The following is a 13,174-nucleotide window of genomic DNA, read 5'->3' on the forward strand; positions in this document are numbered from 1 at the left end:
CCTTCCTTCTGCCTCCACCCACCAAGAAAGAGAAAGCGTTGACTGAACCACTGCCAGATTATGCCAGACACCTGTGGGACCACCATTCTCTCCTTGTGACTCTTCAGGTGACATTGAGAAACTGCCGTGGGCAGGGGGGTGGTATGTTCACAAAGCTCTGGGATGCTGCAGGCTGGAAATCACTCATGTCTTGCACCTGAAAGGTCAAGATTCCAGGTGTATAGCTTTGGGGAGCTTGGTGCACACACAACCACGCAAATCAGTGCAAATCCTGATTTGTACTGTCCAGCTCAGCCAGATGGAGGGAGGGTGGGGGAGGTGTGAGTCCGCGCTCTGCAGACCTCTAGAGAGCTGATGGATAGAAGAGATCTGCCTTATGGGTGGAGGCTTAAAGAAGGGGAGGTTCCCCACGCAAAGGGAAACACCTAGGAGACAGAACAAACTGCTAACAGTGAATTGTAATGGGGCTCTTAGTGGTTTAAAGAGCATTTGTTCTATATTCCAAATATTCTTTAAAATATATATATATAATATATACTTTTACAACAGGGTAAAAATATATATAGTAATAGTGTTGCAGGTGCAAATTGGTGGGGTCTGAGGCATCTTGTTTCCATGGCATCAGGCACTCCGTGTAGCTGGCCCACTCTACCTGAACATGGCCAAAGGTGGTATTAGTTCTGCCTTTTGCATACATGGCAAAAAGTAAAGTCTTTAAGGCAAAAACATCCTTAAAGACTTTTTTTCTTTAACTACATATTTGAAATCTGTGGCTTTATCTTTCTTTTTCTACTTCATTTATATAAATGACAGAGTTTGAATATTTCAGAATACAAATTTCTTGCATTCTTCTATAAATAATTACTTTTAATTACACAGCATTAGAAACAAATTCTTGCCACCAAATATAAACCTTGCTGTTATTCAAAGTGAAATTAAAAATTCATACTCTGTTCCAAAGTCGTATGAGCTGAGGGATCATTACGAACTTCTAGAAGCAACAGAGGTTGATAGCCACTGGGTCTGACTTACAGTTGAGAATCTATAGGTAGACTAGAAATGTCTTTAATTGCTAAGTTTTCCAATCAAATCTGTGCTACCCACCCCTAAAATGGAACAGTGGCAATGACTAGTTTTCTCTACCTAAAATGGATATTAAAATGTCCTTGGGAATAGTGTTATTGAATCTGTCGTTTTAAATAAGAATAACAGTTTTCCAGAAACGTACCACCTTCCTGGGCCATCAGGCTTGTATCCAGAATAACCATGCTTTGTCCCCACTCTTTGATGGCACCCAACTTACTCATTTTTAGGCATGTTCATTCCACAGGTATCCACTCAGTACTCACTATGGGCCAGGTCCTATTCTAGGTGTCTGGGGTGTGTCAGTGAATACCAAAGACACAGACCCCTGGCTACAGAGAGCTTACGTTCTATTGGGGAGATGGACAACAACGTAAAAATAAGTAGCTTAACCTAATCCTTGAAAATGATCAGTGGTATGAACAGAAGGAAGTGTGGAGCAGGGCAGGTGTGAATGGAGGTTGTGGTCAGGAGGAGTGTGATGTGAGCCAGGAGGGCATCTGGATCAAGAGTACTCCAGGTGGAGAAATGGCCCGGCCCCTCCCCTACCCCCTGCTCTGTGAGTCAGAGGGGCTGCATGCAATTCCGGCCCTAACATTTTTTTTTTTTTTTTTTTTTTGCGTTACATGGACCTCTCACTGTTGCGGGCTCTCCCGTTGCGGAGCACAGGCTCCGGACGCGCAGGCTCAGCGGCCATGGCTCACGGGCCCAGCCACTCCGCGGCACGTGGGATCTTCCCGGACCGGGGTACGAACCCGTGTCCCCGGCATCGGCAGGCGGACTCTCAACCACTGCGCCACCAGGGAAGCCCCCCGGCCCTAACATTTGACTAAAATGCCTGAGAACCTGTCTGCACTGCTCCGGGCCCTCCCCCCAGCCAGAGCTTTGAAGGCCTGGATTTTGCGGTCTTGTAGTTGACCAGCTGTGTTGCAAACTGTGGATAAACCACTTCTGCACATTCAGATTCTGCTTCTTCAGCTGCTAAAAAAAAAAAAAAAAAAAAAAGATAGATTACCTCCAAGATTTTTTTTTTTTACCTCCAAGATTTTAATTTTTAGAAAGTAAGTCTAAAGTTAATTTCAGTTAGCGTATTTTTGCCACTCTTACTCTACTTCGGCTATGCTGAGACACAAAACTGGGCTTCAGCTGGTGTTAAACTGTCTGCCGTCTTCCTCCCTTAACCGGCCTTAAAAATCACTGCAGCTTTTGAATCTCCGGCTCCTGTCCCTAATTGCCCAGCCAGTGACCGGGAGATGGGAAATGACCTGGGGTGTGCAGCACAATTAATAGGCTGGGTTTGAACCCTGGCTCAGCCGTTTATTTATAAGCTTTTAGGCTCCTGGGCAAATTACTTAACCTGTCAGAGTCAGAGTTTCTTCATTTTTATAACTGAATTTAAAATAATACTTACCTTGCAACAATATCATGAGAATTAAATGAGAAAATAAAGTCAAGTGCCTCTGAAAAATGCTGGCACGTTGTAAATGCTCGATGTGGAAAATGCTGTTATTATTATTACTCTGACGTCTAAAGTAGAAGAAAATATGTCTTCTCCTTACCTATATTTTTTTCCTTTGCCTTCTTGGGATGTTCTCTTAAAAAATGCATGAAATAAAGTTTAGGTCTTTGAATTCCTGACTGCACACGGCAGAGCTGGCCTGAAGGGCTTGGAGAATGTGCTCTGTATGAGTACAGACCCTGCCACTAACCAGCTGTGTGACACTCAGCTATATCGCTTTGGAGCCTCAGGGAACTTATCTGTAAAATGGGGATGATAATTCCACCTCATAGAGCTGTTCCCGAGTTAATACATGTAGTATAAAACATTTAAAACAGTGCCTGGCAGTGTTTACATAAGTAAGCACTTCGAAAACGTTCTCCGCCCTACTCACTGGGGACCCTGGCTCTGCTACCTACCCTTGCCGTGTAGCCACATCAAACCTTCCCCTCCTGAAGCTGTAGGTTCCTTGTATGCAGATTAAAGAGATACTGATAACAGCTACCCCAGAGGCTTGTTTGCAAGGATCGACTTCACAAAAAATGTGAGCTCCACTAGAGCAAGGATTTTTTTTTTTTTACTGTCTTGTTCTTCACGCATCTCCAAAGACAAACAGTGCTTGGCACCCAGGAGGGCCATTTTTGAACAAATGAATCAAATGACATAATGTAGATAAGAGGTACCATATAAGTTCTGTATATATGTTGGAGGAGTCCTTTAGTTTTCACTATTTTCTTCCATTTTAGTCTGCTTTTTTTTTAGTAATGAGGATATCCCCAGATGCCAGCATCTGGTTATACACTGCGATTTTCAACACTGCAGGTGTTTCCTTTCACTGCACAGCGCGGAGATTTATGATTCATCTGGACTTCATGGCGTAAACAGATGCTCCTTGGCACCTCCTCCCTCCACTGTTGAATGTTAACCAGTAAACAGTCACTAAGCTGTTAAGTGGCTGCAGTGGCAGCCACGCAGTGGTTTCCCATGTTCAGTGCTACTGCAGCCCTGCCACTGAGATGTCCCTTCAGGGAGGCACAGCGCCATGTGGCCCGAGAGCCTTGGCTCACAGGTCTGGGGAAAGCCCCCATGCAGGGATCCCTCCCACCCAGGAAGAGCAAGTGAGACCTGCAAGTTCCCAAACATGATACCCAATTACCCTTGTTGCCTTTTTTTTTCTTTTGAATATTGTACTTTGTTCTGAAGCAGATGGCATGAAGCCAGGGAGACATGCTAATAGCTCTCTCCAGAAAAGTGTGCACAGCCCATCTGTTGGCTCCTTGTGGAAAAAAGGAAAAAAAAAAAAAAGATAGGGGGGGAAAAAGCCTGCCACCAGCAGTAGACTGACTCATCAGAGATCATAGCACTTACGGATGCTGGAGTTTAATTGGAGACTTAGAAAAACGCAGTGAAGGCATTTATTCCACTGTGACTCATTCACCTCTACCTAGAGCCTTTCTCCAGCCTCCAGCATTTATGGAGCAGTGGATGTGTGCCCAAAACTGTGCTAGACGCAGAGGGGGGAGGGAGAAAGAAAGAAAAGGTTCCTCGTAGCGGGAGCTTTCCAGTCTCATGAGGGAAGACAGAATCACCGGGCACTTCCGACGCAGTGTGACAAGTGCCACAATGGAGATGAACATGGGGGACTGTGCACTCCCAGAGGAGAACCAGCTGAGTCTAGAGGGCAGAGGTGATGCCGAACCACATCTCAAAGAGCAAAGGAGGGGCAACCATGTGAAAAAGAATTAGGGATGGCTTTCCAGGCAGATGGACCAACAGAGACGAGAGAACAGGTTGGGTTGTTTGCAACTGCTGCAGGGAAGGGTGCCAGTGGGAGAGCAAACGGAAAATGGGGGTGAGGAAGTGGAAAGGAACTGACCCCAAAAGCTCCAAAGTCAAGCTAAGGCCTCCGGGCGTCATACTCAAGGTCATGAAGCACTGTACAGCTGACCTTTGGACAACACGGGCCTGAACTGCACCGGTCCACTTACACGTGGATGCTTTCCAAGAAATACTGCAGTAGTACTATATGTGGTCTGCGGTTGGTTGATTCCGTGGATGCAGACCCAGGTAGACGGAGGGCCAACTATGAGTTATATGCAGAATTTCCACTGCGTGCAGGTGAGCGCCCCAACCCACGCGTCGTTCAAGGGTCAACTGTATCTGCATTTTAGAACAGTCGTCTGGTGGCAGTAAGGAGGGTGGGATGGGAGCCAAGCAAAAAAATAGTCTGGCTGGAGGCTGAAGCCTTCCATCCATTTACCAAAATGGGCATCAGGGTTGGTGTGATGGCAAGACCCATGGGCAGGTCTTCACCCTGTCAGACCCAGTGCCCCTTTTTTATAACAAGGATTTGTGATGTCTCCTTTAATATTTTGAAATGAAACTCATAGAGAATATAACCTACCTACTTGGTTTTTCAGAAATCAATATAATGTCCTAACTGTAATATAAGGAAGAAATAAAGGAAACTAATTTATAATAACAAGATAATATATAGCAGTAAGGAAATACCCAGGTAAAACTACACTAGAAAACATACTAAGTGGTCAGGTGTGTGTACCTATGACTAGAATCACCACAGGTTCAGACCAACCAGTACAGGAGTGTCACGCTTCCTCCAACGCCATGATCAGGGACCGTGATTTTCCAAGTTGGTGAACAACTCCTGACAATGTTCCAGACAAAACGAAATATAGTCTCCCCTCAAATTACACAGTTCTTACATTCCTGGAAAATGTAGTGCATTAAAACTGTGCAAAGAAACTTTGATTTTCCATGTGATTCAAAGTCCAATCTAGTCCCTGGTGGCACTTTTGGTGCCGTAGCCTGGGTTCCCGGTTGGGGAGCTAAAATCCTGCAAGCCACAGGGTTGCGCCACCCCCCCGAAAAATAAATAAATAAGAAAATAAAATAGTCATTAAAAAAATCTAGTCTATACTCAAATAATCGCAAACAGAATGCTGACATTTCTTTGTCATGCACGTTATCTCCCACATTATAGAAGGTCTAGTGTCAGTGCTCTTGGCCCCTTAAATGCCAGTACTGTCTGGCCGCGAAATTATCATGACAACCAAAACACACCCCAGAAATTTCCTAATCATGCCTTAGGAGGCAGTAGCACTCCCACTGAGAACCATTGAACCCTGTCAAAGTCAATCAGAAAATAAGAAAAACAGTGTTGCCAAATTCTTAGTCTGTTGGTAGGTTCAAGTCACTGCATTATTATGACAGACAATGTAAGCAAGTTGCAAGTTTAAATGTCAGCACCAATGCCTCTTCACCCCTCTCATTTCCGGGCACTAGGACCAAGGTGATCTGATAAGGATATTGTCTGTTTTGTTGCCACTCCTGCCTCATTCCATAAAAGTATTTAACACTATTAGATTGATCAGTAGGAAGCCCGTGTGTCTGTCTCTACCCCACTACTGGAGCCTCCTCTGACCTTGGAAGGAAATGGACTGGCTTTGAAGTTGGCTCCATCCCTTATGAATCCATTGAAGGGCAGATCTGAGGCTAGAGCATGAGTGAGGCAGCCCACACGGGATTTCTCTGGGCTCACCGGAGTCACTGACACAACCCAGGACATGCCCAGTGCCCCTGCACTCGCCAGTCTTCCATTTGGAAGTTGCTAGGATACCGTGCAACCACCCTCTTCTTTTCCTGGTCTCACTCCTCCTGTACCTACAAATTCCTTCCAATAGCCATAAAAATGCATATTTTGAGAGGCCGTCTACTCTGCCTGGACTGGTCATCTGTCTCCTGGGCATGATTGCACCCTGAAAAGGGTGGGGACCCCTGGAAGGACATGGGAGTCTCCTCCAGGCCCACAGTGAGCTAAAACATTACATGGCTAGACCAGCTTTACCGACTGTGCTAAGATCAGAAGTCAGTCTTGGCCATCTGGGTGAGGCAGTGGGAGGAATGCTGCCTCTGGGGACAGATGACCTCAGTTCAGGTCCTGATCCCAGCTTGTCTCAGCTGTGTGAGCCTGAATGAGGTACTTTTCCTCTCTGAGCACCAATCTCCTTATCTCTCAAATGGAGATGACGACACCGACCCTGCAGGGATTTTGTAAAGATGTGAAGCACCTAATACTGTACCTAGCATGTTGTAAGCATTTAATAGGTGGAAATTATTATTGTTTCTATTATTATGGTACAGAGTATCACTTGTGCTCCTTTTAAAATGACTAGATCTCACCTGAAAGGAATAATATAGCAAAAAATTACGGTGACATATGTGAGTACACCCCCTGGAGTTTTGCAGTGCCCAACCTATGCCACTGTATGAGGTGGTCCTGAGTAGATGCTAACTTACTCTTTTTTTTAATCTTTAAATTAACCCAATGAGGCGCAGAAGGTATTTTCTACCCATTTTACAGATAAGGAGAGGCTTAGAGAGCTTCTGCAGCTGTCCCCAAATTCCATAGATACGAAGTGGCAGTCTGAATTTTAACCTTGGCCTCTAAAACTCCACCATTTTGATTCTTAATCATTTTGCACACCGCTTCGATGCTGAGAAGGAAGATGTTATAACCTGGCTTTACAACAAAGAGCTTGACTCTTAGAGAGCTGAAGCATTTGGGAATGCCCTGAGTCTAGCAAGAAGGGGAGGCAAGATTCAAACCCAGATGTGCCTGGTTTCCAGCGCTCTGCCTTTTCCACTGAGACACACTGGCTTCTGAGGTTGTGTGATGTCAGAAACCTCTAAGCATTATAAGACTATAAGAACTTTAAGAACTATAGTAATATTATCATCACTCCCCAGATCTCTGCCTGGTGTCCCCCTAACTGTATTCAAGTCTCTGCTTACAAGTCATCTCAGAGCAGTTTTCCCTGACCAGGGCTCTAGAAGACAGACTCCAGGAGAGCAGGGACTTCTGTCTTACTTACCTTTGCATCCTAGTACACAGCCTGACACTCAACAGTTGCTTGGTCCCTTTCTGCCCATCCCTTGACTCCCTGAATAATTCTTACCCAAGGCGCCTGACTCTTCTTTTTAACCCTTGCAGGTTATGTTGCAATGGGCGCCGTCCTCCCATCCTTCTGGGGCCAGCAGCCCCTTGTCCAACAGCAGATCGCCATGGGTGCTCAGCCAGCAGTCGCTCAGGTGATGCCAGGGGCTCAGCCCATCGCATGGGGCCAGCCGGGTCTCTTCCCTGCCACTCAGCAGCCCTGGCCCACCGTGGCCGGGCAGTTTCCGCCAGCCGCCTTCATGCCCACACAAACTGTTATGCCTTTGCCAGCTGCCATGTTCCAAGGTCCCCTCACCCCCCTTGCAACCGTCCCAGCCACGGGTGACTCCGCCAGGTCAAGTCCACAGACCGACAAGCCCAGGCAGAAAATGGGGAAAGAAATGTTTAAGGATTTCCAGATGGCCCAGCCTCCACCCGTGCCCTCCCGCAAACCTGACCAGCCCTCCCTCACCTGCACCTCAGAGGCCTTCTCCAGTTACTTCAACAAAGTCGGGGTGGCACAGGATACAGACGACTGTGATGACTTTGACATCTCCCAGTTGAATTTGACTCCTGTGACTTCTACTACACCATCGACCAACTCACGTGAGTGCCCTTCTCTGAAGGCATAAACCCCCAGGGATCAGTTGATGCCTTGCTTCTGGCGTCAGAGAAATCACCTCGGTTGCATTCCACAGGCCTCTTTGTGTATATGACTGCTGCTACGAATAGCCTCCCCTGATTAGGTGCCAATCCTACGCACCTTCTCCACGTGCTTTATGTTTATTATTTCTATACTCCTAACAATGCGAGTGGCAAGTTTCGTTAGACCTGTTAGACAGATAACGAAAGTGAGATTCAAAGACAAAGAAAATAGACAAAAGGGTGGAATCGGATACAGGCCTGTTATTTATCTAGCATGTTACTCTGGCCCTTAAGCTTTTGTTCCCTTGCACATCCATGTATTCATTTATGTATATCCCAGCTCTGACACATAGATTTGGGTATGCCTTATTGAACTAAAAATGAATGGTGTGTGTGCATTTAAAAAATGTTAGGGACAAGTATAAAAAATTAGAAAAGTAGGATCAGGAGAAAACACAGGCCAGAGGTAGAGCAGCCATAAGGCCTCCTACAGCTGGTAGAGTGGCAGCCAGAGTTTGCTCAAAGCTTCAGGTAGTCAGAACGCTCTGCGCTGGGAATCCAGAGAGTGGCGTGATTACTTACTAGTTTTGTGTCGATGGGCAAGTCATTTTACTTCTCTGGGCCTCAATGTCCTCATCTGTCTTAGGCTAAGGGTCATAAAAAGGATTCAGTGGTACATGTTCTAAAACATTACGTGCCTCACAGAGTTGGAAGTATTTTTATCATCATTGTTACGGCATACTGAGCGGGTTTGCGCAGTCTTGGACTGAGGTTCTCATCTTGCCTTCTCCACCCCAAACTGTGTCTTCAGGCAAGTGTGTGACTTCCTTTAACCTCAGCTGTGTCTTGGGTGAAATAAGTGAGCTAGCTTCAATAGCTCTGTGCCTTGTCCTGGTTCTGGCATATTCAGTGATTCTATCCCAGCTCACTTTTCTATGGCCAGCATCTGGAAAACCAGCCCTGTGCAGCCAATCAGAATCCAGATGTACTTGGGCACGCCAATGCCTGGTTGACACCACCCGGGGAAGGTGTCTGGTGATCCAGCCTGTGCCTTGACAGTTGATAAGGGGAAGGAAAAGGCTCATGGAACAGTGAGGTTGGCGTTTTCATTACTGTCACAGATGGTACGGATTACTGCTTAGCCAGTCCCGTGAATTGTCAAAAAAAATCTAATGTTAACACAATTAGATAGTGTCACTTCAGCAAGGTTTGGGATGCTGTTCTGAAAATGAACCTCTTCTATGGGTATAAATAACCTACTTCCTCTCAGGCCATATGATCTACATGGTGGGGGCATCTCTATTCACTCCAGCTCACGGGGTTTCGATGAAGAATCATGAATAAAAAATGAAATGCTAAAGAAATGACAGCCATGCAGAAAAAGCAAGCATCTCTTGAAGACAAATGTCTCTCTTTCAAGGGGCTTGTGTGCCAGCTGTATATATAAAAGAGGGAAGTTTAAGTTCTTTGAGGACAGGGAATATGTCTTAATCATCCTCGTGCTGCTACACGTCTCGTGATGGTTGTGTGGTGTCCGGCACATGGGATGTGTTTTGGAACGATTGTAGAGGATGAAGGTACAACACAAAGGCTACTCAGCTACTGTCGTGTGTCGGAGCGGGAGATTTTGGTCCAGATAATTTTTTGCTGTGGGCGGCTGTCCTGTGGACTGTAGGATGTTTAGCAGCGTCCCTGGCCTCTAGCCAGGGCCACTAGACGCCCGGTAGCACACATCCTCTTCCCCTACCATGATGACCAAAAATGATTCTAGATAGTGCCAGATGTCCCTTGGGAGTAAAATTGTCCTAGATTGAGAACCACAGTTTTAGGGTCTAGAGGTATTCTACAAAACCTTCTAAAGGTTCAGATACTTGCATAAATAAACTTCGAGTTTTGCATCCCACTGATTCCATCCAATAAGTATGAGCAGTATATCTCTCAGAATCGGCAGCTCTGTCAGGGTTCTCAGCCTTTAGTAAGCAAGAAACCATGTCAAACACCGTTCAGAATCCAATTACCCTCATAATTATTAAGCACCTACCGCATATCAAGGTGTTTTCATAAAGCTTATCTCATTTAAACTCTCTCTAACTGGTTTGTTCTATAGGCATCTCATGAAACAAAACAGACTTCGTTTTAAATTAAAAAAAAAAGAAACAATGTTTTATTTTAAAGAAAATGAGTGCAACCTATCTGTTTTTTTTTTTTTTTTTTTTTTTGCGGTACGCGGGCCTCTCACTGTTGTGGCCTCTCCCGTTGCGGAGCACAAGCTCCGGACGCGCAGGCTCAGCGGCCATGGCTCACGGGCCCAGCCGCTCTGCGGCATGTGGGATCCTCCCGGACCGGGGCACGAACCCATGTCCCCCACATCGGCAGGCAGGCTCTCAACCACTGCGCCGCCAGGGAAGCCCGCAACCTATCTTTATATCCTCTTATCCATCAGCATCACCTTTCGAATGTTTTGAGTGGAGAGGAACCAAAAGTACACCTCAAATAGAAACAGAAAAGCACAGTGGACTGAACACTGTCAGATTTGTGTTAAATCCCAGCGCTCCTGCTTCATAGCTGTGTTAACTCTAAGAAAGGCACTTCACCTCTCTGAGCCGCAGTTTCTTCATCAGAAAAAGACAATAGGTACAGTAGCACCTTGCAGGGTTTATATTAGCATAAGGAATGCAAAGTGCCTAGCACCGTGTGTAGCTTGCTGGCCCGCAATAAATAGCATCATCATTCTAAAGAGAGATTCATCGAGGCAAAAGCAACCCACCAAGTTTTATAATCACTCACTGTCTGATAAGCAGCCAGATTTTGTAAATTCTGGGATGTAATGGCAGGGAGGCCTTGTCAATGGCTTTTGAAATTCAGCTACTGAATCAAGCCACGCCTCCCCCCCTCCCTTGGGGCTGAGCCAGTGCTGGGTATTTTCAATGCCAATTTAGACATTATTGAAAAGAAAAACAAAGAAATTATTGAAAGGAAAGTAGTTTCTAATGGCGTATTTATTATAAACCTCTGGGATAAAGGAGACAAGGAAAATGTGGGAAGGTTAGGACAGAAAATGGAGATCCTTATGGAACAAGGAGAAAAGTGGCAGCTGTGAAGTTGCCGTCGGCTACATTCATTTTCCCAGATCACTGAGACACTCTATTCAGCACGTGTTTATCAAATACCTACTGTGTGCCAGGATACAAAGCCTGCTTCTACCACTTGCCAAGTCTGTGGCCTTGAGCAGTTTAGCAATCTTCACCTTCCTTATCTGTAAAATTGGAAGAACCCCACCTCGAAGAGGCTTTATGCGGGTCAGCGATATCACCTGTAAAATTTCTGATGGCTTCCGACACATAGAAGGCACTCAATAAATGCACATCACTCTCCTCTTCTCTATTTATTCTTATTGAAATAATTACATGAAGTTAAGAAAGAAGACTGTAGTCCAGCAGGTCTCAATTTGAGTCTGCAGAAACACAGAATTTCTGATTCAGTAGGTGTATCTAGGGTGGGGTCCAAGGATTTGTATTACTATCAAGTTCCCACCAGCTCCTTCCTGACCATCAAATTTGTGAGAGGACAAGATTCATAGGTACAGAGGAGATATTAAACCGTTCAACCGATTTGGCTTGTGATAGGAAGGGAGGAGTCCTGGGATTTGACTTGAATATAATCATATCCCTGAGGTTTCTGTGGGGTATAAACGGTTACTGCCGGACACTTAGGATGTTTTCTTTTTTTGCATGGTCTCCATGTAGCTCCAACCCCAGCCCCTAGACAGAGCTCTCCATCCAAATCATCTGCATCCCACGCCAGTGATCCGACCACCGATGACATCTTTGAAGAGGGCTTTGAAAGTCCCAGCAAAAGTGAAGAGCAAGAAGCTGTAAGTGACCGGTTTGTTCTTTCGGTTTTTTTTTTTTCTTCAATTTAAAACCTCTGTATCTGAAATGGACAATGCATGAGGAAACCTATGTAGAAAAGAATGCTGGCTCAGACTCTTAAGTTCTAAAGGGGTGACTAAAGGCATTTTCTTTTATGTTCAAATGAGCAGCTGAAAACCGTTATCCTTTCATTAAGTTGTTACTCCAAGTTCTCACATTTGCGGAAGTGGCATCCTCTAAAGGAAGTGCTGCCTCCTTTAAAATAACAGAGTGTATGTGTGCATGAAAATATGCCCAGCTGTCTTATATTTTCAATTACTGAAAAGAAAAAAAAAAAGTGTTATCTTCTTGTGTTCTAGCCTGATGGGTCACAGGCCTCATCCAACAGTGATCCCTTTGGTGAGCCCAGTGGTGATAATATAAGTCCACAGGCCGGTAGCTAGATAGCACAGGTCTGGGTAGGTATCTGTCCTTTTGATCTCCCACCCTTAAGCCATCCGCTTTCCCTTTTGCTTGTTTGTTACCTCAAGTCACATCCCTGATGTTTACATCATCTCGCCTTGCCTGGTGTCTGTTTTCCACCTTGTTTATCCTCATGGATGCATGACCTTTGACATATATTGGGAGGTAGGGGTAGAGGTGAGGAATGGGGAATTGGTCGTATTTTATTAGTGATATGTTGCTAGCAGGAGGCATGGTCAATGCTACTGAACATGGACTCGGTGTCTAAAATCATCAACATTCTGAGATGGACACATTCTGCCCACCCTGATTCTTTCTCAGTGAAGTACGGTCCGGATGCTTCGATCTTTTAAGCAGCGTGTCAACTGCATTTGCCTACACTCGGCAGATCTAAAATAAGGTCACCAACCAAACACACTGAGAAGCCAGACTAAGGAACAAAAACAAGCAGTGCTTGAAATAAGGTCGATAGAGATGTGAGATCATCGTAGTCCATTTTGTCTGGCCAAAAGGGGCCCCCGCACCCTTTCTGACGTGAAAGTGGAATTCAAAGCTCAGAGACGTGTCACGTTCGCTTCTGAGGCTCTGCTGTTTGCACCTGTGTTACAGCCTGTGGTTTGCCACCAAACCACTTCAGACTCCATCAGCAGCGGCTTCAAG

The 13,174-nt window shown here is 45.5% G+C and overlaps 1 protein-coding gene across 1 annotated transcript in view; it reads left to right on the plus strand.

The window, feature by feature from the left end:
* The window catches only part of DAB1 (DAB adaptor protein 1), a 402,931-nt gene extending 390,436 nt beyond the window's left edge, over positions 1 to 12,495 (plus strand). Inside the window, exons 12-14 of the mRNA XM_033865974.2 lie at positions 7,593 to 8,141; positions 11,927 to 12,054; positions 12,412 to 12,495. Coding sequence (XP_033721865.1) covers positions 7,593 to 8,141; positions 11,927 to 12,054; positions 12,412 to 12,495 — 761 coding nt within the window. The remainder of the gene's footprint in view (positions 1 to 7,592; positions 8,142 to 11,926; positions 12,055 to 12,411) is intronic.
* Positions 12,496 to 13,174: the final 679 nt, after the last annotated feature.

The sequence above is a fragment of the Tursiops truncatus genome, chromosome 1 (genome assembly GCF_011762595.2).
Source record: "Tursiops truncatus isolate mTurTru1 chromosome 1, mTurTru1.mat.Y, whole genome shotgun sequence".
Classification (NCBI taxonomy): Eukaryota; Metazoa; Chordata; class Mammalia; order Artiodactyla; family Delphinidae; genus Tursiops; species Tursiops truncatus.